Below are 25000 nucleotides of genomic sequence, written 5' to 3' on the forward strand. Positions count from 1 at the left end.
CTTATTGGAAGGAGGGCGCTAAATCGAATCCTTACGGTAATCATCTAATGAGTACCAACACCTCGAATCTTTAGCACGGATGTCTTGTTTTAAGTCTTTTGATACCCTGACTATTTCTTACTCTCATTTTGTTTTCTTCATTAGAAAGACACACTCCACTGTGGAGAAGATGAGAGATTTGTCTCACCAATTAACATATGAGATTCAAAATAACAGTAAAATAGGATTATGAAGTATTACTGTTCAACAAGAAAGCCCACTATTAAGCCTGGTTTTCACTACGACATAAGCACAAGCGCAAGCATAAGCAAAACGGTGGTGAGAACGCTCACAACACAAGCTTAAGTTCAAGAACAAGGAGAACAAAAGTTGTTGTTCTTCTTGTGCTTGTGCTTATGTCAAGTGAGAACGCATTGCTGTAAGCATAAGCATAAGTATAAACGAACGTCCGCAATCTTGTTATCCATTCTGCGCGGCCTAAGTGTTTCTGCTCGTGTTGGACCTTGTGTTGTGGGTATCCTTCCTACCGTCCTCACTACTGTTATGCTTGTGCTAACGCTTGTGTTTATGTCGTAGTGAAAACCAAGCCTTGAGGAATAGTAATGTTGCTGCCGTCATATGCATTTCACTGGGTGAGGTACGCATGTACAAACCTATGTTACCATGGTGATAGTGTTGTTTTGTAAGGTGGCTGGTAACAGTTTTTAGCACTTACAGAAGTGATACTCTCACGGATTTTATACCACAACTCTTTATCGCGCGATGCTTCGTATTTGTAATGCATTAGAAATTTTAAAAAAATAACATGATGTCGCTGGCTACCTTAAACTCTTGGCAGTCATTGCCAGTCACACCCACGTGACGTCATGGCAACAAACATCTTATGAAGTCGCGAAATAATTACGTCCCCTGGTGTAAACTGGAAATTCCAAGAACTGATAACAACGATGGGAAAACATGAAAATGGCTGGTAAAACCACAAGCTACACTAAAATGAGCAAACCTTCATAAGACTCTACACACCCTAACCTAGATCTTTTGTTTGTTTTTTGTTTATATTTATATCATGAAGTTGCTAGCAGCTTGCCATCTCAAATAAGGGCATTTCACTGTACCGCATAAGATCTATAAGGACGTCAGTGACTGAGAAAAGAACATGTGAAACTGATGACCACACCCTCGATTGCCTCGTGTAAGACAAAAGTCACACCCAAATGAATTGAACCACCACTTAATCTGATGTGAAGCTACAAGATCAGTGGAGAATTCCAATCCTCTGTGTACGTGATCGAGTAAATTGTAAACTTAGTGAAAGCATTATGACAACGACAATGAAAAATTAAGTGTCGATAAAACTGGCAAAGGAATTTTTTTCCGTATTCCCTGACATATTTTAAGTCCTTTTGATTAAGTAAGTCTATCGCCACAAGTCCTGTTGCACAACAATGTGGTTAGAGCGCCGGATTTGAAATCCGTAGGTCCCGGGTTCAAATCCCGTTCTGACCGCGAGTGATGTTGTTCTCGGTAGCCCCGAGTCCAACTTCTCGACTACGCTTGTAACTAGTCAACTGGTCTGCCTCCCGCCAGTTGGGATTCTTAAGCTAGTTATGTTTATTTGAATATTTATTTATCATTGTTTGTTTACATTGGTCCTAAAAAGCCCCGATGGGGAGTGGCCAATTACGTATACATTGTTTTGGATAAGACGTTGTACACACCCAAATGGCGTCACATCGGTTGATCAAAAGAATCTCGCACGTTTAAAGCAGCGATTTTTCCATTATTAACCATTTTGTTCAGTACGTGTAAACTTCACTAACATACAGCCACAATGGTGACAGCTTGTTTTTCGTGCACCAGCACAACTAGCCCAAGTTCAAACTCCGTGTTCGAGTTTTGTGCCAATTCATCTGCTCCAAAACAGCCCCGGATTATGTTCGCTCCGTTTACTGGCGATCGTGTCCGAAGTGTGGTTTATTGTTTCCGTTGTACTAAACCCCGATGTATCTATGCACAGAAACAACTCTCGACCCGAGAACGATTTCTCCTTGACCAAATCATAACCAACTGTGTGTTTTCTTGTGGCTCGCCGCTACTGCCACCGCTTCATCCCTTAGAGCAGCGAATTTCCATGAAAATATTTCGTTCCTGCGAAGCTCCCGTGGAGATGGCATTTTACTCCAGCAATTTGGACTCTATAAACGTCTGTTGTTACTGTGGTTCTTCTGGAGAACCAGACTTTAACGCGGAAGTTGATTTATCTCGGCGCCATCGAGTGACTTTACCAGTATGTGGACAATGCAAGGAAGTTGGCAGGCAAGCTAGATCTCTTTTACCGGTAAAAAAAACTGAACTGGAGAGAGAAGATACAGAATAATTATGCAACTATTGTTCTGAACTTCGATCTCAACCAGTTGCATAAAGTCCATAGAGTTAAAGTTTGACTGAGCTGGAATTCCATGTTATAGGATTTTCAGTGATATACCTTAACAACGACAACGACAACAACAACAACAATAATAATAATAATAATAATAACAATAATAATAATAATGATAGTAGTATTAGTATTAGCTGTAGTAACCATGATATCATGATTAGATACGGAAACATGTTTTACAGGTTTAACAGACATCAAATTATGTAAATATTATAGCATTTTGTAAAGCTTAGCTCTAGTTTTTGTCACAATAAACACTCCTCTAATTGCAAAAATTTTAATAATAATAATAATAATAATAATAATAAAAAGTAAAAGTGACCCCATGTCACGTACTGATTTGTCAAGACTGTTCCAGTCTGCTATTCCTTGATATAAAACGCGCTGTTTTCCATAGATGTTCTTATATATAAGAAAAGAGCGTATCCAAATCGTCACAAAATCTCAAACTTAATTAAATGGCATTGGCCTGAAAATGGATGCACTGGCTATTTAAATCATTCCCTTTCATATAGCTGTAGCTAAAAGTTTAAAAATGGTCGTCCACGTGACCAACTGTTGCAAAAGCTCTATTACTTTAAAATATTAGGAAAAGAACCACAACAAACGGTCGTTAAATCATTTATTTGTTTTATCGAGGAATGCTATTTCCTCTAGCTCAGTTCCCCGTTACCTTGAAGAAAGCATAATGTAAAATTGTAGGTTGCTACACCACAAGCGATTTACAGCAATGACTAAGTAAAAATTTCTTCACGTAAAACAATTGCTTTGAAAAAATACTCGCGACTCTAAAATCATTATGTAATGTATATTTCCTTGGTGGCGAAATTAGGTATAGACATAATGGAGTTTGCTCGATTGTACCAAACTTACCACAAGCACTAGTGGAGATTAATTTAAAGTTCGTTATCACGACAGAGTGAAAGGTAACCTGTAATAAGATCAACCTTTAAGCCATGCAAACCCAAGACGAGAGAAAAAGAATGTACAAGAGGCTTCCTAGATTTGGAAGACATTATGACTGCTGGATAATGTAAGGTCTATGGCAGGTAAAGCTAAGGCTTATGGCCTTGATAAGCGTTACTTCTAGTCACGCAGCGCTACGCTTTCATCCAGAGAGCTTAGCATTGCGTGACAGAAGTAAGGTCACGCTTTGGTTGTTAGTTCCAATAACGGTCTTATCCCATGAAGGGGATCACGGATCTGAACTCAAAAGGTAAAGCTAAGTAGAGACCTAAATAATAAAAAGAGAAATGGCCTTACTCAAAACTCACATTTTCAGCGCACTACCACCAGTGGTGCGTGGCAAACAAAACGTAGTTTGGCACGGTCTGCAACGCATGCAAAATTATCCCTATCGTTTAAAACGACCTAATCTTGCACATCTGAGGGTCAATTTTTGTACTAACACAAAACTACGATATATCCCTAATAAAAAAGGGCATTCATCAATCTGTTTTCTAAATGTGTGTTATAATGTTTTGAAATCTGTTCTCTAAATCAACCGGTAACTGAGAAAGCGTTGTAACGCGTTGGTTTTCGATACTTCAACTAAAAAATACTGACAAACGTAAAAAGAAATCGGCATCATTGCTACGTTGGCTGTGATTTAAAAATGTCAATAAAATCGTTCTTGGACTACACCTCAGTACATCTTTCACCTGCAACGAAACATGAATAAACGCTAAGATTAATTCCTACAAACAACGGAATAAATTTCCAGAGAAAAACATGTACAGAATGGACCTGTAAATGTGTAGGGTACAACACAACTACTGGCACAGGAAAACTGTCATTTTTCACTGAGCAAACATTTTACCCTTTTCAAACATATCATCTCAGTTTTCCGTATTTATCCCAAGTTTCCTTGGTAACGTCCGCTCTCTGCCTTAATGGCAAGAATCTTCAGACTATCAACTAAGGCACCGTCCACATTACGCCGGGGGAATTCGAAAACGCTCTTCAAACCGGCTTTGCGTTTTAGTGTGGACGGAAAACTTTTTGAAAACGATAATAATGTGATTTTCCTGCCCACGAATCAAACACAGATTGTTGCGTTTTCAAATTTCTCCGGCGTAGTGTGGACGAAAACATTCGATGCTTTTTCAGAGAGAAACCTCCGTTTTCAATTCTACCGGGGAAGTGTGGATGGGCTAATTTTTCGAGTAGACTCCCAGGTGGCAAAAGTAAAGGAAACTATCAACTGGGTGATAATGTTGACGATTACGGTCCCTGCGCGCTCCCGGCTAAAGGACAAGACGTCTCATTCTATCTAATATAACGACGATTGTAGCACTTTCAAATGAAGTTGCGACAAAAATCTTAGTCAGATAATCACTTTTCTTAATTACTGGTTCCGGATTTACCAGTTTTAGAATTCGCAATGCATGCACCAGCACTGGTCTGAAATGACGGTTCATGTTCAGTTACCTTCATCTGTTATGTAGCACCTCTCACAATGCAGTATGGAGTTGGTGATGTGAAGGACAGGGCTGAACTCGTCGCCAAACCACGTTCGGCACACCACACAACAGAAGCAGTTGACGTGCCAGTATCGGTCCAACTCTGCTACGTACATCGAGGGACTTTTCTCAATTGACGTACCACAGCTAGTGCAGATCACGTGATTGCTCTCACCGTGAATAAATGTCTCGTAAATACTATAGCCGTCAAAGCCATTCACTTCTGGAGCTGCGTCAGTTTTTCCTGGAAAGTCATCTTGCCGGAAATAATCTCCATTTTCTCTAAATACTTCAGCTGGTGCTTTCGGGTAAACGTCACTTTCGTAACGATGTCCGTTCATCGGAATAACCTCTGCTTGTGGTTTTGAGATGTTCTCTGAATATTGTCTTTCCTTTTCACGTAGCTCCAGCTCTCTCAAAGGTGTATTTTCTTCAGCATTATAGTAGCCCTCTAGTTGGCTAGAAATTCTCGTGTTTGCTGCCTTATGATTTCCATTCTCGTCATACGTGTTCTTGTTGCGTTTTTCTTCTGCTAGAAATTCATTAAATATATCCTCGTTGATTGAAAACTCCACAGGAGGTTTTTGTACTGGTGAGATAATGGGCTCTTCGATTAGTGTTCGTTGTTTCAAGGCAACTCTCTCCCTCATTAGCCTTTCAGCTTCTTGGGCCACGAATTCGTCTTCAGCTTTGAGCTTCCGAAGACGCTCCTCCTGGTCAAACACTTTGGTTTCTCTGCGGACAACATCTTGCTCGCCAACAAAATCAATTCCGTTAATGCGCGTTTGAGAGTCGTCACTACTATATCTTCGGGGACGTTCATGACGACTAGTCTCCATGTCCTCCTGCTCTGGCTTTTTCTCCATCTTTTTATGCCAATAGTCTTCTTCTACTGCAACCACTTCGTCACTTAATCGATCTTGTCCTCGAGGAATTTCATTCTCCTCATCTATTTTGGTGTCTCGACGTTTGTCTTCCTCTTCGCCATACTCCTCGTCAGGGTCTAGCGATGTTCTCATCTGTAAATTCATGAGGTACTTCGTCTTTTCTTGTTGTTTACGATTCTTTTCCTCAAACTCCCTCCGGTATTTTTCTCTATATTCAGCATCGCGTAACTGCTCCTTCAGCATCTCTTCTTTTTCTTTCTGCTCTCTTCTTCGATCCACTACGTAATCTGCTATCTGAACAGGTTCCGATGCTGTTTGGAAAACGTTATCACTGCCAATTACGTTGACTGTCCCGCTCTTGTCGTCATCCGACATTTTATCTTCCAGGTCATCTGAGAAGTTCATAACCCGTCTTCTTCCCATTCGTTGTTCATCGTTTTGTGGCGATGAGTCAAACGCCCCATCACTCCACTGCCGGGTTTGACTCTCAACCGTAGAGACAACCAAAGGGTGTAATTCCGCGTGGTTTGACACACTCTTTTCGTAATCGTAGGCTTTTTCGTCGTACTCCTCCAATCTTGCTTCCACGTACAATGAATCACTTTCTTCGCGCTTGGTATCATCTCTATTGTTGCCATCTAAGACACGCGTTTCGCCAAATCGACTTCCATGAGGATTGTCTTCCATATGCTTCTGCCGTAAATTCGACGATTGGCGTTCTTGTAGATCATAGTGTTTCTGCGTTTCTTTTGGATCAGTGCGTGCAAACACGCCAAATACTTGTGGTCGGGAAGGATTTTTGGTTTCTTCAGGTGGTTTATTCACGCCTTTTTTCCCGAGACTTCTAATGTCCTGTAGGACAAGACTCTTTCTATACTCTATGTCCTCTCGATCATCCTGCATGGACCTGTATGCTGGTCTTTCTTCAGTTGGAAACATATCTCTATCATCTTGCATCGACTTGAACCCATTCCTGCCGTTGAAATATCTTTCATCAACTGGAACGAAGTCGTAACTTCCAGGCTGTTCCTGTATAAGACCTCTATGTCCTTCATGTTTCGTCGATTGTTGTGTCCTTGGTTTTGCCGTGACCACTATCGGTGCGCCAAATACCATCGGATGGTCATCCTTAACCGATATTTTGGCAGGCTGATTTTCTCTTGGACGTGACTCTTTTGGCTTCCAGTCGTCGTTGTCGTTTTGAACTTGATTTTGTTCTTTGTAACCATATCTTCCTGAATAAAAAGACTGGTTCTCCTGAGGATATTCACTGTGTTCAATGAAACACTTCTCTTCGTTAGGGTCAGAAACCCTTGGGATATAGGTGTCTTCCTTTCTTTGGTAGTTTCCACCTGGTTGAAAAGGTTCAACCTTTGCATATTCACGCAGGTATGGTCGTTCGTCCCTCCATATAAACTCTCGATTAGCAGTGCCCTTATGTTCATATTCCAGAGCATCAGGGGAAGTTTCAGCTAGTTCTACGCGATTGGGCTGAATCCACGTTTGCGTTACTACCACACGATCATCTGATGGTTTGCCTTTTGGAGCGAGGTCTTCTCTGACAGGACGTTTCTCGTAAGATACGTCTGGGTGAGCAGTATACGAAGAAGGCTGACCGTGCTGGGCAAGTGGCCTGTAATGGTCATATTCATTTGTCGAACGTACGGTCACAACTTGCACTGTTTTGTCATCACGTTCGTTCCACGAAGGAGCTTCATACTGAACTGGCACTTCTTCCACCACGTCTTGTTTACATTTTTCTGCTGGCGGGCCTTGAATATGGTCAAAGTAGCCCTCTGGGTCTTGAAACACGTCGTCAAGCTCCTTCATGCCCGATACTTTTTCTCGCTGATATGTTTGCCGCAATCTGTCCTCATCTTCTTCTTCTGAACGTGTCCGACGACGGCTTGCTGTGTCATAATCATCATCAGAGTCGTAATCGTCTGGGAAGCCATGCCAACTCTTTGTCCTCATGTCTCGTTCTATCCGCTTGAGCTCTGCTACGTCAACTAACGACTTACGCGCTGGGGGACCGTCTCCTTTTGGACGACTTTTCTCGGCTTCGAGGGTAGCAAACCTGTTGGTAAGATCTTTCACTTTAGTCTTGCGCTGTGCCTGCCCCGGCTGTTCACTTGTCTTTGCAGGTGGACAGATAAAATCCTTGTATGACAAGTTTTGAACTCCAGATGGGCGGACGGGCTCATTTCGACTGACGTCACGTGTGTCAGGACGACTCGGTTGACGTCTACTTTCAGTAATCAACTTTGAGGGACGCTCAAAACTTCTATGGAACGAATCATCGGGTGCCGCTTCAAGCTGTGACTTCGATGACTGATTGATTTGCTCCTCTTCAGGAGGTCTGTATCTCAGCTCTCGAACTTCTTTCCTCCAAGGCATTTCTTCTTTCTCTTTTTCATCACTAGGTAAAAAGCTATCCACAGATTTTTTCCTGGGCCTGGCGACAAAATCTTGATAAGAGAACTTTTTGTAGTCTCTGGAGTCTTCTGGTGATGAATGGACATATGTAACCGATGACCGCTGCAGCGGCTTATCTTCGGTTGTCGATCTTTTGATTTCACGGACTTCCTTTCTCCAAGGCATTTCTTCTTTCTCCTTCTCCTGATAAGCTACGAAGCTGTCTCTAGCCTTCCTGGAGGGCTTCGCAACAAGATCGTTGTATGCTGGTCGTCTGTAATCTTGGTCGGGAGCAGACTGAGCGATTGGCGCAGATGACTTTTGTACCTGTTCTTCTTCCTCTGTTGATGATCTCTTAATTTCTCGCACCTCCTTTCTCCACGGCATTTCTTCCTTGTCCTTTTCAACATCGGGCTGAAAGACATCTCGACGTTTTCTAGTGGGCACGTTAATAAACTCTTTGTACGATAATTTGCGTAGATTTGGCTCAGTTGAAGACTCAAGTTCAGGAGGTGGATCCTCATCTTGATACTCCTGTTCGTCGTCTGTCTTTGGTCTTTCCTTAAGTTCCCTTACTTCCCTTCTCCAGGGCATTTCTTCTTTGTCTTTGTTATCCTCTAAACTCACAAATGCATCTCGTGTCTTCAACAAGGAAGGACGAACCCGCGTCACTTCCGTCTGTGGCGGTTGTGACATAGACAGGAACGCAGGCGGTTCCTCCGCACTAGGCGATCTTCTGATCTCTTTTACTTCTTTCCTCCACGGCAGTTCCCCAGACTGTTCGTCCACTGTCTCATTACCTCTAGCAAAATTGTCCATAGCTCTTTTAGAAGGAGGAACAACAAGCTCAAGATACTGAGCTTTCCCGAGCTCAGAACGGGGCGAGCTAGGCCGACCAGCATGAGTCGGGTCTCGCTGTTCATCAGAAAGAAAGTTCCTCTTATCCTTGACTTCTCGAACCTCCTTCCGCCAAGGCATTTCTTCCGCTGGAGTGAAAGTGTTTTTTTCGCGGATGAACGTCTCCCTGGATTTTTTGCGCGGCGCGCGCACAAGATCACGATAAGGCAAATTTTTGGCATCTGACAAATTGATATCTAAAGTTTCCTCCCCAGATGATTTTCTTCTCCTAGACTCTTCATAACGTCGTGTCACGTAGTCGGAATATTCCTGTCTCTTGTGTTCGGCTTTACGTTCACTATGCTTTGAATTGTATTCTTCTGCAGACAGGGCTGATTCCATTGGTTCCACTGTTGACACCTGGGCGATACTTTCCCCTGGTGCAGGTTCGCGAACATCATTAAAGCTGCTGTACTCGTAGTAGTTAGAGACTGGGCGAGAGGTCCTCTCCTGTTGGTTTCTCCTTCTTACATCGGAGGGTTCCGATTGTCTGTCGGAAGGGGACTGGTAGCGGGCAATGTACGGCCGAGTCGACGTGCTCAGAGGTACGGCTTCTTTAACGGGGCTACCAAATGACTTTCTTTTGTTCTTTTGAAGAATTTCGCTTTCCTGTAAGGAAGAAAAAAATGTAGAAATATGTTTCAGCCATGCAATTCGAATGGCGAGATATAAGCATATGGGCTATCTATTGTTTCGTCATATTTGATCCTTGTGATCGAGCAAATTTATAAGTTTGAGATAAACTGTTGGATTGCGTGGGCGAGCCAGTGAAACACTGGCTTAGTTATCAACTTGAACTTACGTGTAGCCAAGGCAAGAATAACCTACTACCCTAGTGAGTTTAAAATTGACTTCTCAACTGTTAGCCCTTCGTCAGAGCAAAGTGCTTTTATGCCTTTATGAGCTTAAGTTGATAAATTGTTAAGCGTTTACGTGATCAACTACATTGAAATACATTTTGGCCAGCTCCAAATGCAAGGGATTTGTTCATCCGAGTTCGTTATACAGGCAGCGTGCCACTGTTTAAACTTGTACCTTGCAAGGGGCAAAACAAACTGGCAAGGAATCTAACAGCTCGGCAACAGCGTTGTGTTTAAGACAACCACACTGACGAGATGGAGGAGCAGGAACAAAAATTATTAAAAATCTTCCAAATTTATCTTGATAAACTTACATTGCAAAAATACTTTTTCATTACTTATGAATTTACGTCTGTACCTTTCGGGCTTGGTAATCCTTGTCCTCAAAAGTGCGCTGTTTCTCCAGGAGGCCAACATTTGCATCTCTCGGGAGACCAACTTTTGATGATCTCTTGCGGCCGTCCGTGTCCGTCAATGGTGGACGGTGTTGACCGCGAAGAATAGAAGCGTCCTGGGGGAGAATAACAAAAGGAAATCAAAACAGAAGTCTAAAATGCTAATGAATAATGATTAACAAGGAAACTTATTAACGTTTTTGAACGATGCGTTTTCTTCTGTAATGTGATAATTAAGAGGCAGCCTACACTTATGGACAGATGGAAAAGATGGAGAAGGCAATTAACAGTAATTACGTTTAATATTAACAACGGCATAATTTGCAGCCTGAAGCCACAGAAACACTTTTCAAGCATATTGTTACCCCAAAACTCCATAGAAAACACAGAGCAATTATCAAACTGTAAAAGCGTAAATTTTCGGTGGAAACTATGAGTGAAGACTTGCCAAGTGCGCTAGTAAGCTAAATCCCTTCTGAGTCGGATTTTACACAAAGCACAAGGCCACAAGTCGACGAGACCACTAAAAAGCATTAGTGGCAATTAACAGGTGAAAAAACTATTTTCAAAACACTAAAGGACCTCAAAGACAAATGATCTCAGCTAACATGACTTGAAACATTCAAGTGCGCTGACCTGTTCAGCTTGTCTGTCAAGTTGTTCAAAAGTAGCTTTCTTCTCGTCCAGTTTGACTTGTTCCCGCTTTGGAACCATTACAGAGTTTGGTCTCTTTTCTTTTCCGTCTGTCGCGGACAAACGAAGGTTTCCCTCGAGAACAGCTTTTTCCTAGAGAGAAAAGAAGCAAACAAACCTCAGCTAAAAATTAATAATAATAGATAAACAATGCAGCGACTTTTTTTGTTTTTCTGTTCAGCTAGGGGCAAACTTACTTGCTTCGCAACTTGCTTCCGCAAATCTGCTGCGCTTTGCAAACTGACGTTTACTCGTAATTTATAAGGTCAATATTGACAAAATAATTTACAATGAATGATCATCTTTGCTTTAAATATTAGGCATCCACTAAACAGTTTCTTAATCACAACCTTACTCGATAATTAAAAAAAACGTATCCTTAATGAATCTGCTCTAATTAATTAAACCATGAATTCGTGCTTATTGTACTACGTTTCTTTATTACGCAATCTGCACGAATTGAGACGATCTTGTTGAATTGTTCAACAGCCAAATTTGAATTTTCCAATTTCATGTCCTCTCAAATAACATCGAATTTTGCATTTTTAATGCAACGGTCTATGTTTTTAGTTGTGAATTTGCGATCATAAAAACCACTGTAAGCTACTGGAGGCAGTCGAAGCTGCAGCTTCGTCATACGTTTCGCCTCAGTTCCTTACCCTCTGGGCTTGATAATCGCGCTGTTCAAAATCCTGTTGTTTCTCCCGTAGTTTCCCCGTTAATGGAGCTTTCTCTGGTTTTGCAGTTCTTTCCGGCTGAGGTCGTAATTTTCCCTGTAACACAGCGCTTTCCTGTGATGAAAACACGAAGAAAAACTTTTCATACAATCTAAATAAAGATGTCATCCCGATACAGAGATAATTTTCAATCGGCTAATTACCATGCAAATATGAAACCTTATCAGCATGACACCTGCAAGCAGATATTTATCTGTTCCAGCAGGTTGTTTTGGAAGTTTGTATAACTCTGTCATTAGTATCAATTGTGTCGTGGGAAGCAAAGTTTCGACTAAGAAAGGTTTTAGTTCATTTTCCAAGACTCTCTCAAACAATAAATAAAACAATCCATTCTTATGAAGACATGCTTGATCATCGCATTTATATACAATTCATTCTTATTTTCATAACGTATTAAGTTTTTCATACTTTTCGCTGTGAATAATCTACCGATCAAACAGCATAAACGCCAATACAAATATATTCTTCAAATATGTCAGACCACTTTGCGACCAAAGTAATTATAATTTGACAAAAACACAGTGCTAAATTAACCGACTAGAGAGCATCTTCTAAAATAAACAATGGTATACTTTCATTAAACGGGTTTTCTAAGTTTAATATTGAATTTATTTACGTCAATATTTTGAAGTACATGTAAATTGAAAGGTGAAATTAACGTTATATTTGCGTAGAAATAATTGTCCACCGTGACAAAAACAAATCTGTCTTGAGTTGGAAGAGCCTGGTGATTAATTCACATACCGCAGTTGCTTGGCGTTGAAGTTGTTCGTAATTTTGATGTTTTTCCTTGAAAGCAATATCCACAGGGTTTTCCTTCTTCAATGTTTTGCCGATCTCCTCTGGTCCCCAGGATACTGGCCGAGCCTTGCCTTTCAACACCGCAGTTTGCTGGGAAAACAAGTATCAGTGATAAGATAGGAACTTCGTCACAAACATATGATGGAAAGTCGTCGCAAAATCCACGCGAGGAATTTCCTATTTTAATTCTCCAGTCAAACAAAAGTGCGAGTATAAACCGCAAATCTTTCGCAGTGATCACGTCACCATCATGAGGCTGTTACCCGTAGGGACATGTAACGTTGCTTGGAAACCGAGGGCAAGTTTGTCGGTACTGTCTTTTTGTCGTACTGATTTCAAAACCAAAACAGAATTCACGGTTAGCAGTTAACTACAAGCAACCTCAGTAAAAAGGACCCAAAAACCTGATCAAGAAAAGACAGAAATATCACCAAGAAGTTCTTGACTGCAGTATTTCATCTTGGTTTTCCCTCCGAGTAGCGATGCGTGACACGCAAAAAATTGGGACGCGCGAGGAGCTGATAAAGTCGCGCGTGAGGTTCGCGTTTCGCCACAAGAACTCGTGCTTAAGTATAATTTTAAATATAATTTCAGGGAATCAGGATTGAGTACTTAAAATAATACTGTTAATGATTACCTCGACAGCTTGTTTATCGAGCCCTTCGAATTTTTTCTGTTTCTCCCTCAAGTCCACTTCTACTTTTCTTCCAAGTGATATTGGAGGTGGTGACGTCACGTGATTTGAGGAACCACTCCCGCTAGGGCGAGATTTGTCACTCGATGAATCCTGCAACAGACGGGACATCACAAGGATAAGTTTCTCGTAGTGATAAACATGGGTAACATTACATAAAGCGCAGTACAGCAGGACATTGACCTGCACGTGGGAGGTGAGGAAGAGACAAGTTTATCAACTTAAACCCCAGTAATATGCATCTTGGAAGATACCTCACACTAAAGAATACGGGAAGAGTTTGTGACTAAAGAAAAGCACACAAACCCATAGAAACTTTTCGCATCGTCAAAACAACTCTTTCTTAATTCCAGCTCTACAGCTCATCAAAATATAAGCACTTACTGAACACCATACCGCACCGGTTTCACTCATCAATGTATTTAAAAATAAGGTGGAATTCGAAATTAGACTGCTTATGTCGTAATTTCCAATATTATCTCCCTGAAAAGATGCTTAAGATTTCCAAATAACCATTACTTGAAGGAATCAGCTCAACTGCGTCGACGGAGCACAACTGTAATGAAACTCAAAACTTCACTCCTTTCTGGCGTTTGCCGCGCCAGTGGGTTTGCAAGTTGATTAAAACAAGTTTTTATTTCTTACTCACAATTTAAGCAATAGAACACTTATTCCGTGTTTACATAGCCTCCTCTAATCTCCAGAGGGGTTCGGAGAATCCGAGGCAGTTATACAATGACAGTTTTTTCATAACTTATGAGAGTTTTCTCAACCATCCAAGTGTTTAGATGAAGCTATTTAAACACGGAAAAATGTACACTATTGCTTGTACAAAATACTTCTCAAAAAAAAAAAGGCACGAATCTAAAACGTCACAACCGTGTTTACATGCACCTATCGACCAATGAGAGCGCGCGTTAGTATCTCTCGCGTTTTATAATTAAGCTAGCACTAGAGTACTTTTTCCGTGTTTGCATAGCCTCGTCGAAACACGAGGGGGGTTGGGAGAATTCGAGACAGTTATGCAAATCCGAGACGTACTCGACGGTTTGCATATGCATAACTTTCGAGAATTCTCCCGACCCCCCTCGTGTTTCGACGAGGCTATGCAAACACGGAAAAAGTACTCTTAAGGTCATTCCTCACATTTGCATTGCGCATCCTTACTGCGCATAATTTATGGCGTCATTAGCGCGCGCTCGTGCACGCGCATATTGAAAACATGACGGATTTGCCTTGATATCGAGCTCTGTCAGTTGAAAAATGGTTCTAGCTCACAAACGAGCAAAGGCACCCCAATTTTTTTTTAGTCATTGTAATCAACTAATCATAAGCTTTGCGTGAGGAAAGACTGATCTAATTTCTATTGCTGAAAATTGAATAAATAAGAAAAATAGCAGACACATTGTGGTCTTTTCTATTTTGCAGTCGGTAACCACGTCAAGAAATTTGGCTAAAATTTTTAATCAAGGATTTAGCTTTCTGCCTGAATCAAACTTAAAATGTTTATTTGTGTTCGACACAATGCATTGACTGTAGTTTAATGCGTATTCTTATGAATCTGGGTTCACAAAGATTTTACAGTTACTGGGAATGCATTCTTATAATAAGCATCAAATAATGCCAAAATGGGGCATTTTCAATGTCTCACTGCTCCTTAATGAGCATGGGCACCCCCCTTTTTTATTTCAAAATTGAAGTTATAATATGACAAATATTCAGTGGACAAAGTTTGAACAAAACTCTATTGTCACTTTTATTTCAGAGGAATTACCTTAATTGCTTTTATAAAATATTTCTCCAAAATACGCGCGAATCTAAAACGTCAAATTTTATCACTAGTAATACTCACTACGTGATCTCGCCGGTTGAACAATTCTTTTTTTTCGTGAAACTTTGGATCTGGCATATTAGATTTGAGTTGATTGTTATCTTTATAGCGCCGTATCCTCTCCTCCTCTTGTCTTTTTAGAATCCCTCCAGTCGATCTTCGTCTATTTAAATCTAAAGCCGCAGATTCCTGTATGTATATGGCAAAAGTCAAATTGAGCTAATGGAAAATAAAAACCTACATACAAAGACGCCTAGGTCATTTTAAATGTCCTCATGTTGCGTTGTAAAAAAATCAATTGCATCTCTAAGAAATGGGGCGGATACAGGATTTTAGAGATGGGGTTTGAGATAGGGACCTCCAAAGACGGTCCCCTCAGTCCCCTTTGGCGGGGTCCGGGAGCATCTTCCCCGGAAAATGTTTCAAACTGAGATCGTCGGGAATGGGAATTCCGGCATTGAGGCAAAGTCAGCGTGTCATAATATCTCATCTTTTTTTTATTTAGGAGGCTCGACCGAACCCCCCTCCCGCCCTGATCCGCCCCTGAAGAAAGTTCAGTGATCGACTTTTTTGCCAGTTACAATGTATAAAAGATACTATGACAAAAATCAGTAAATTAAGCCAATAAGCAGACTTAAATGATTGTTACCTGCTTTGCTTCCTTTTCAAGACTTTGAAATTTCTCCTTTCTGTCTTTAATGTCGATCTTATCAAACACTCGGTCCCTCTTTCTTTGTGGAATATTTTCAGAACCACGTGATTTAGTTTCCAGATCCCCCAATGAGTGTCTCTTCCGTGTTCCTCGCTGCTTCTTGCTGTGAAAATGCGCCTCCTAAAGACAACATGTCAGTAAGCTTTGATCCTGGGCCCTTAGGTTCAAAACCAGCACGCCGACTATTTTAAAACTTTGATACCAAAGATGTATCTTGGGACCGGAAAAGTTCTGTTTCCCCTAAACGTTTATATCCCTCTTATAAGGTGTATATAGCATCAATGAAGACAATATTCATAAACTAAGGGACGGACCATTATTTTATTGAGGGGTGGGGGAAGAGGTTGGGCAATTTCCAAAAAAAAATTCCTGAAAAAGAATCGTGCAAGGGGAGCTGTAGGAAAAAAACCGAGCAAGTGCTTTCTACTGTCCAGGTCCTGCGTTTGACTTTAAAAAAATTTTTACATAAGCTATTGCCCACCCAAAAAGTCGTGCACAACCTAAAGATGAGAAAAACATACATGCCCCCCAAAATTTCCCAATCCCCCCCCCCCCCACCCCATCCCCTCAAAAAAAAAAGTCAGTCCCTAAGGTGTAATAAACCAGGCGCTTCCAAACTGCTACTTACTGGAATTAGATGGTTAAAACAACTGACATCAAGAGCTGGCCCTTGATAACCTTGCTTCCGGGCAGCTTTGGCTAACCACAATATTGTGATCGCGACCTGCGATAGAGAATACAATATCAACGCATCTCAGTATGTCACGTTTTCTTCAGAAGCGATCTGAGATAAATCGGAAATTAGTGAGAAGATAAGCCAAAGCAAACGTCTCGAGTCTCCCAGAGTTAGTCTGGCTCTCGGTGGGTATTGTCAGTAGCCAGAAGGAATACTTTTGCGATAAAGCAGTTTATGCTTGTTTTGGCCTTTCGCTCGGTCAGAACCAGACAAGAGACCACTTGTATCCCCGGCAACCGCGCGCCACAAGGACTACAAATTTGCATCAAGATCAGTCTGGTTATTTAAGTTAGATTTTTACTGCAGTCAACGTCAGATTGATTTGACAAAGTTGTGGTACAAGCGCACTAGCCCACAATCAGGTAGAAGGCAATAACACAAAATGACGTTCTGATGACGATCAGGGTGGCCAAAACCGGAAGACTGCAATTGCATAAAATGATTTTTTGACGTCCAGATGCGCCAATATGTCACAGTGTTCAATTAAAACACTCTGCGTGCAATAAACAGAATAGTTTCCACTTTTCACTTATATTCATTCTCAGTGAGGAGAGTGGCGGTCAACCTTTTCGTATCAATGTCGCTATCTCCTGGTTCTTTACTGATATTACCGCGTGTTATTCAACGATGGTGACGATATTGAGCCCACGGTGTCGGTTCGTTGCCTCGGCATCAAAGGAATTATTCCCGCGTACTTAGCAAACAAGAAACTATTCAAAATGGCGCACAATTTGGAGGTCTAACCTTTCGCTTCAGTCCTCCAAAATTCTCGTCCGCGAAATGAAATATTTAATTTGAACACCGTTTTAATTTCGGCTGACCAAGATTAAAAGCAAACTGGTATTAAAAGGGGCTACAGGAAGAAATCGAGTCCATTAGATGTTTCCATTGAAATCGGCTTTAGCTTGTAACGTTTGGGATAAGCAATTCTTTATGTCGTCGCGCCAGTGAAAACCTGACTACGAAGAAACGCAATTGTCATCAGACAAGACCAGTAGAATCAACAAATCTGAAAATCGATCGGTGAACTAAAAGCTTTCAAAGATGCCCTATTTTGCTTATAACTTTCACGAGCAAATTCAAACATGTTGCCATGATCCTGATTATCTAAAATCAAAACCCGATCGCTGTTATTCGTTGGAAATAGATTGTCTGTTCCTTAATCAATCGATCGAATAAGCAGTTATCCATTTGGATACGAAGAAGGAAACGTCAAACAAATACAAAACTTCAAATTTCAAGTCGCCATGCAGACGGTATATATATTTTGATGTCAGCTCAGAGATTATGAATATATTCGATGGATAAAAAGATTAAGCTAATGGTTTTGAGTAAATTCTAACTGTTACTTACATTCTGTAGCCTTCGTTGTGTTTCTTTTGCTCTTGAAGTTCTGAAATCGGAAAGAAACGACTCGAAATCAGCGACAAACGCAAGTTTCCAAGTTAACAAAGCGTAGAAGGGGATCTGAGCGTCGCATAAATAACTGTCGCGCGAACCCTCGTTCGATTCACATGACACTGTGACATCTAGCAGACAGCGACTCAGTAATACAAACACATATTTGTCGGAAGGTAAATAAACGAAACATTTCCATAACCTACCTTTTCGAGCCGACGCAAAGTAATATTAACTGAAGGTCACTGATTCACAGCGCAAGACGCGTAAACAAATCCCAGAGGAAAAGAACGCGCTACGACACTTCGGCGGAATATCTAAAGATTTTAAATCCAATACAAGACCACGGCAACAACTAGAACAATCCGCGCATTCCAAAATGAGCAAAGACAAAAGGCGTGAAATGAATAGGGTTATTTTACGCATTGTTACGGAAATGTAAAATACGTGAGTAACACAATGCAGCTTATTTAGACTTCCGCCGTGGTTTCTCATTTTGAAGTTTGAAAAATCGTTTCCTGAATGAAGTGAACTAAACAATTAGTTCATCACAGTGCGAACCTGACCTATGAAGCCAATATTTCTTTTCACTTTGCAAATTTTGTTTTAAAAATTCTGAGCTCAATAACAGCGTGACATCAAGGCTATAGCAGTTACCTCTACGAAAAGGAATTTCAAATTTGCCCGGATTTCAGGGCCTGACAGCATGACGTCATCGGTACCCGCAAAAGGTATTTCTCTTGGTATGACAGAACTTGTGTCACTTCAATAAGTGGGATAAAACTGACCCTGACTGCATGAGAAGCAGTAAAAGCTACGCTATTCACCGTAGACTGTTCACAGCCTTCTATTTCCTCCTATTTTCATTCCATCGTTAGTAGTGAACGCGCGGATAGAATCGCGCGAGAACTGGACGAGAGATGAACAGTCTAATCCACCGCATAGGCAGTGATTATTTCCCTTTTGGTGCTTTAGGATAACGGTTCACCGTGGGGTCACTGGGGATAGCGTTATCCACAATTTGTCAATGTTCGCGTCATTTTGAATAAAATTCACTTCTCTTTGTTTACGTCAAGTTTACGGCGTCTTTTCCTCTCATTTATTCCCGGCATTTGACCATTTTGGGGTCTTGTTATTGTAAAAATCAAATTGACGTCAGTTTTTTATGCATCTGTCCATAGTTTACTGCGGAACCACTCGCCTGCGGCTCGTGATTCCACAGCCACTTTGACAATGTTATGACGCAATTTATCATCAATAAGAGGACAGACGCATAAAAAACTGACGTCAATTTGTTAATTTTACACATTTTGTGACATTATCATATTGATTTTCATCTTATTCAGTCCAGTTAGACTGGGGGTCGGAAGCACTGCGGACAAACTAGCCATGAGCCATTTTAAATTTCCACTAGTGCACTTTGATTAAGTTTGAAATACTAGCAGAAAAATAACACAAATCTCCGAGAGAAGCTAAGGTATGTTTCGTTTAGTAAAAATAACAATACATCTATTAAACCGTCATACTTTCAGGTCCGAGTTTCAGGTGTCAGTTTGAGGAAGAATGGCTCTGTTACTGAAATGTTCCCTCGATAAGAAAGGTTCGGTTGGGCATGCACAGCGCAACATTTTGCTTAACATTGCTGATACATTCGTGACTTGACTAGAAGATTACAAGTAAACCTATACAAAGTCACAAAGTTACATATGGCGCAGATTATATGCGCGTATGGCGTGCCTATGGCGGCGCGCATTTTACACTGGAACTGCCATGGACCTGCAACAGTGTGCACAGCAGTTTCAGTAGCACTATTGAGATAACAATACAGCATGTAACACTACACCATGTGTCCCGGGGGTTACTTACATTGATTCACCCCGCCGTGACGTCACTTCTTGTAGATCAGTGGTGTCAAACAGGTGAAGCCTCTTCAGTCCCAGCCTCTCGCATGCTTTAAAAAACAAGTTGAGGTTGTCCTGTGTATTGAGGAAGAGGTAACATTTGATGAGTGACATAACCCTTCTGTCTTGTGTTTTCAGTTATACATAGTCATTAAAAGTTGGAAATAAAACACTCGAAAAGTTTGCCTTTTTGTCTTTCATCCGTCTGGTTACGGTAAGGGCAAAACAGCTAGATATAACACAGACACACAAAAAAGGATTGAGCGAGGAAGTGCTTTGAAATGCTAATCCACTGTGATTTTCTTTACCTGGCTGATTAACTCAAGGTTTGAGAAGACCTGTTCTATCGACATGTTCTAATTAATGACCCGCAAATTCTTAAGTCTCGCAAATGTTAAGAATAATTGAGGGTTTCTCGCTCCGGACTAAAAAGAGATTTACAACAGTAGCCAGAATTCCTTTTCAAGCCTTCGCGTTTCGGCTTTGACTAAATAGATACTTATTTGCTACACTATTTTTGCTACACTCTTTTATTTTAGAGTTTATTTCAGCATCTAAAGAAAGGCGCCGTGACGACGTCAAAGATAACCTAATCGTTCATTTGAACGTGAACACCTAAATTTTAAAATAGCATAAACACACTTACAATTCCAGCGTATGCAGTTGGAAGACGGTTTATACGACCTAGTGAAGTGCCTCCAACAATCTCTATTAACCTGAAAAGTAATTAGCTATTAGCGGGATGCGGGTGATGGATAGAGGGGTTTTTATTTGAGTGACGTCGAAAAGTACTTGGTGTTGCACTTACTATGCTACGCGATTGGCTTAAAAAAAAACTCGCGACAATTTTTCATCCAATCAAAAATAAAACCAAAACCAATTGTGTTTCGCTCGCACATGTTTTCCCGTGCTTTAATTCGTGTCAGCTACCTGTTATTACTTCGAGTTTTCATTGGATTACTGTATTGTCTGTGTCCTTTATGATTGGCTAGAGCGATTACGTTGGTTTTGGTTTGACGACACTCAATTGAAAAAACCACTCTATTTGGACGATGTTACAGGCCGTAATTTACAATATATATGCAAAAACGTCAGCGTGTTGATTGGTCTAGAGCACTTCAATCATGATCCCAGGCAGTACAGAAAGTTCAAATATTGAGTGCAATGATTTTTGAGTCTTTAAAATATTTACTTGTGCTTGTTTCGGATTCCAAATTGTACTCGAAATCCTTTAATTACCAATACAAATAAAGATTGAAAATTTAACTTGAGTTGTCCAGCGTGCGCACAAAGCTTATATATGCCTTCGGATCATGATGATTACGCAAAGGTGACGCAAGAATGGCAAAATCGCGTGTGAACCAGCTAAGCTGTAAGCGAATATATATGAGGACTTTGGAGTTTACTCGAACGTTTCCACTGCACAAGTCGGTCAACAAATTTTCATTACATGTCTTGCAGTACGGGCATCAGTGCCTTGTCGCATTTGGTCACCAGCGACAACACATACTAACTTTTCCTTTTTGCTGCAGTACTCAGTTATGTTATGCTCGCCTTTTTGAATTACGTGGGAGGAACATCAATCAATAGAGACCTGATTTTCCCCCAAATACTGTATACGTTCAACCAAGCACATCAGGTTGATCGCGAAATGACATTGTCTTGACAGAAGATCAAATTCTCCCAAATAATGCTGTCTATAAAAGCCAATAAGACTGAAGAGCTTCTAATTTTGCATGCAATAACTGACGAGTTTTAATTTGCGCGTTTATTGAATAATTTAATGATTGTCAACACCAGACGTCTGATAGACCGGGACGGTTACGGGTGGAATTTAGATAAATGTTAATTACGTATTACTTCTGTCACTTCAGTCTTGATTTGGGTAATAATTTGCATCTTAACCTGAGGACTTAATTGAAGGCAAACTCACATCACCGAAAAAATGTGCCATGACAATGTTTGGACGCAATTCATGATTGAAAACTGGACGACGCTAAAAAATAAACCTGACGTGGGCTTGTTAAGGAGCTTTAAGTGGACACAAGAGTTCTTCAGCGGGTGAAAACAGGTTCACCAAGTTTAACTGGCTTACGTACAGATCATCAAGTTAACATTATAAACCAGTTAGATGTAATGCATATACGCTGTGTGTATTTGTCAGGTTTCTTTCGAAGTGAAGTATGGAAAGTCAACTGACGTTAAAAAAAATTATCGTCGCCATTACAATATCAGACTACAATAATCAATCAAAACTAGCATTTTGAACATTACGAATGACAAGTGTCTTAATTAATACACAAAATATTATATAGTGACTGGTTAACGTTGATTTTGGGGGGTAAATTGTTTGGAACATCCATCCTTCTTTTGCAGTTTTCTTTGATTTGTAAAAGATACGAAGAACAGACTTTTCAACCCGAGGTACACAGGTTGATACGTGGCGACTCCGCAGTAGGTGGTCCTACAGTTGAGTTTGATCGATCCTCCTGGTTTGATATATCGTTGTATTAAGTTTTTCTGGCCTGTTCTGCCTTTTGTTGAAATTACCCTTATTTAAATTATGATCATATTTTATTTTGTTAGAGGCCTCTTTTACAGCTACCTACTACAATCATTCATTTCAAGCACATTAAAATGCGATCGTCCGTTCTAGTCGCATCGGCAGCGCAGTAACAAAAGCAAAACAAAGCTAGCGTGATAAAAAAAAAAAAAAAAGCTACGAACGTGCAAGCAGTGATTCACGCTACAAGAACGCTTCCGAGTCCGTCTTAGTAGCTTTGACGTCAATTTACCACAAATACAATCACTAATTAAACCTCGATACGGAATCAAAAGCTTGAAATAACCGCGCGTTTGCATTATTTCCCGAACTTTTCAGAAAACTAATATCAATTGTAAACAAGCTTTACTGTTTGCACTTACTCGCAAAGAAGAATGCCATCTGCCAATGATTCTCGAAAGTTGTCGCTCTTAAATTCTCTTCTCGTCACCTCCTGTAAAGCAAACAAATTACACCTTGGGCAGCATGGAACGATGAAGAAGTGATTAACGACTGCGCGGCAAACAGATATGCAAATAATGTAACTAGCTGTGAAGCATAGAAAACTTACCTCTATCCATCTTCTTGATTCAACGAGGGCAGGGTCTGCATGGATGTAGCTGTTGTATTTTTCTCGGAGTTCTCGGCTGTTAAGAGTGCGATTTGTCGCCTGTGCAAGTGGTTCAAGAGAGGAAGCCATGGCACTCAAAAAGCGACTTCAAAACGCACTCCTGACTTCAGTGACTTGTGGAGCGGCCTTTCATATGCAAATATCCTGAAGTGATACGAATGACGAAACAGGTATTGAGAATAAACTCAGTAACTTTGATGTGGTTTTATTAAATGTTTGGTCAAAAGTACCAAGTCAGGAATGCGGTGAAGATGACGAAATGCGACGAAATTCTTCAAAGTCTTAAAATCTTTACAGATTTTCTTCACAAACGTTTTGGTCAATCAGATAGACATCTAAAGAACTTCTGTCAATGTTTATGTAAATACCTGATGTTTTCACACGTTATAGTACTGCATTACAATGAAATTAAATCAGATATCGCACTAATTATTCGCCGGCTCAAATCATTTTCTTACCAAAGACCCCCATTTAAACTTCAAAATTTCCAAAACTGATTTGGCAGAGCTCTGTTCTTTTGATTCAGATAATGCCTGTCAATCTTGGTAACGGGAAAACGTTTTTGATGCATATTAAATCAAAGTCTAATTGCCACTTAGGAGCTGACAGGAAAACAATTAGCACCAAGAATTGCGTGCAATGTTGTAGGTCACGCTATCAATGACTTCCATCGTGACTCCGTCACACTGTTGAACGTACAATGGAAACCTGTTAGTCCGGTCACCAAAGGGCCACAAAAATCTGGCTGTATTGACGGGGTGGCAATATTAAAGGGGTTCTTTAAAAAACTGAAAATGACTGACTGAGCTTTTGATCGGGCCAGAAAGCTGAGAGGTGGCCCTGTTAACGGGGTGACCAATCTTTAAAATTGGTTTTAAATTAAAGAACGGCATAGATTTTAGCCGGGGGCTGGGGAGGGGTTGGGGGGGGGGGGGGGGCGGGGCATGAAAAGGGAAAAATGATCAAAATTCGACAAGTTTAAGCGGATTACAACCTGACCTATGTTGTTTATGTCGGCTTTATATCAAAGGCGACTTACGGAAGTACGAGTCTTTCACGGAAGTATGATGGCGAACCACGTGCACAAACAGACAACGTCACTTTCTCACTTTTCCTAACTCGACAATAACGTACTAATGACCATTCGTGCAGAAACGAAAAGAAATTTGCAGCTTCTGCAGTCGTTTGCCTTAATGATTCAATTCCTGGAATTTTCTAAATGGAGGCCTGGGATTGTTCGCATTTTTTGTTTTCCAAAACTTCAAGGATGTTGATTCTTGAAGACGGAAGTACAGAGCTCTCACATTCTGTTCCCTTCAGTCTGTTTCCTGCTCAGTCAGCGAATACTTGTAGCGAAATTATGTCACATGCCCCCTCCGATTGCTACGCATTGTTCCCACGGAATGGGATCCTGGGGGTTCGAGTGGGATATTCCAGAAAAAAGATTGAGAAAATTTTATAAATATCGTTGCTGCCTGTATCGGTTCCTTATGCTGATGTTCTTGTAGTGCAAGCTGAGGGGTCACATTCCCTGTGCGCATTGGCCAGTTTGCTTTTGTAGATGTATCGATCGGTGATCATGTCTTGATCTGGAACTGGCACACGTGCGGTGAAAAAGCGCGTTGTTTGACGAAGAACTAAACTTACCTTACGAGAACACAACTCACGAGGGCCGTGCGGTGTTTGTTTTGGCGAGATATAGAACACACTGCGGTCGAATATACCTCTTGTGAGAAGCGATATGCGTAAACAAACTGCGCGAAACAAAATGCGCAATGATCGTCTTATAATCAATTCAGTTATTTCAAACCTAACATCTGATCTTCTGCTATCCATCTGCAGAAACGTGAAATGGCACGCCTATTGAACGCATATACAGTAAAATAATGAAATGGGTAACGGGTTAGTCCGGTGTATCGTGTTGCAAGTCCATTAATTCAGCTTCGCAATGATGGAAAGCATGTTGCG

At 40.8% G+C, this 25000-nt stretch overlaps 1 protein-coding gene across 2 annotated transcripts in view; it reads right to left on the reverse strand.

Annotated features, from left to right (window-relative positions):
• Window positions 1–3048: 3048 nt before the first annotated feature.
• The window catches only part of LOC110056539 (uncharacterized), a 22313-nt gene continuing 361 nt past the window's right edge, over window positions 3049–25000 (reverse strand). Inside the window, exons 2-16 of one of the 2 annotated variants that reach the window (XM_089272841.1) lie at window positions 22973–23176; window positions 22785–22855; window positions 20506–20575; window positions 19825–19934; window positions 17914–17953; window positions 16453–16548; window positions 15762–15944; window positions 15134–15301; window positions 13225–13374; window positions 12531–12677; window positions 11709–11840; window positions 10993–11142; window positions 10320–10472; window positions 4871–9710; window positions 3049–4101 (exon numbers count right to left, since the gene is read on the reverse strand). In XM_089272841.1, the coding sequence (XP_089128967.1) occupies window positions 4079–4101; window positions 4871–9710; window positions 10320–10472; window positions 10993–11142; window positions 11709–11840; window positions 12531–12677; window positions 13225–13374; window positions 15134–15301; window positions 15762–15944; window positions 16453–16548; window positions 17914–17953; window positions 19825–19934; window positions 20506–20575; window positions 22785–22855; window positions 22973–23101 (6462 nt within the window). In that variant the 5' untranslated portion in view covers window positions 23102–23176 and the 3' untranslated portion in view covers window positions 3049–4078. Of the gene's footprint in view, window positions 4102–4870; window positions 9711–10319; window positions 10473–10992; window positions 11143–11708; window positions 11841–12530; window positions 12678–13224; window positions 13375–15133; window positions 15302–15761; window positions 15945–16452; window positions 16549–17913; window positions 17954–19824; window positions 19935–20505; window positions 20576–22784; window positions 23177–25000 lie in introns of both variants that reach the window. The other variant, XM_089272840.1, reaches the window with a different exon arrangement.

This window comes from Orbicella faveolata, unplaced genomic scaffold (genome assembly GCF_042242905.1).
Source record: "Orbicella faveolata isolate gen_17 unplaced genomic scaffold, um_ofav_v1 contig_35, whole genome shotgun sequence".
Taxonomy (NCBI): Eukaryota; Metazoa; Cnidaria; class Anthozoa; order Scleractinia; family Merulinidae; genus Orbicella; species Orbicella faveolata.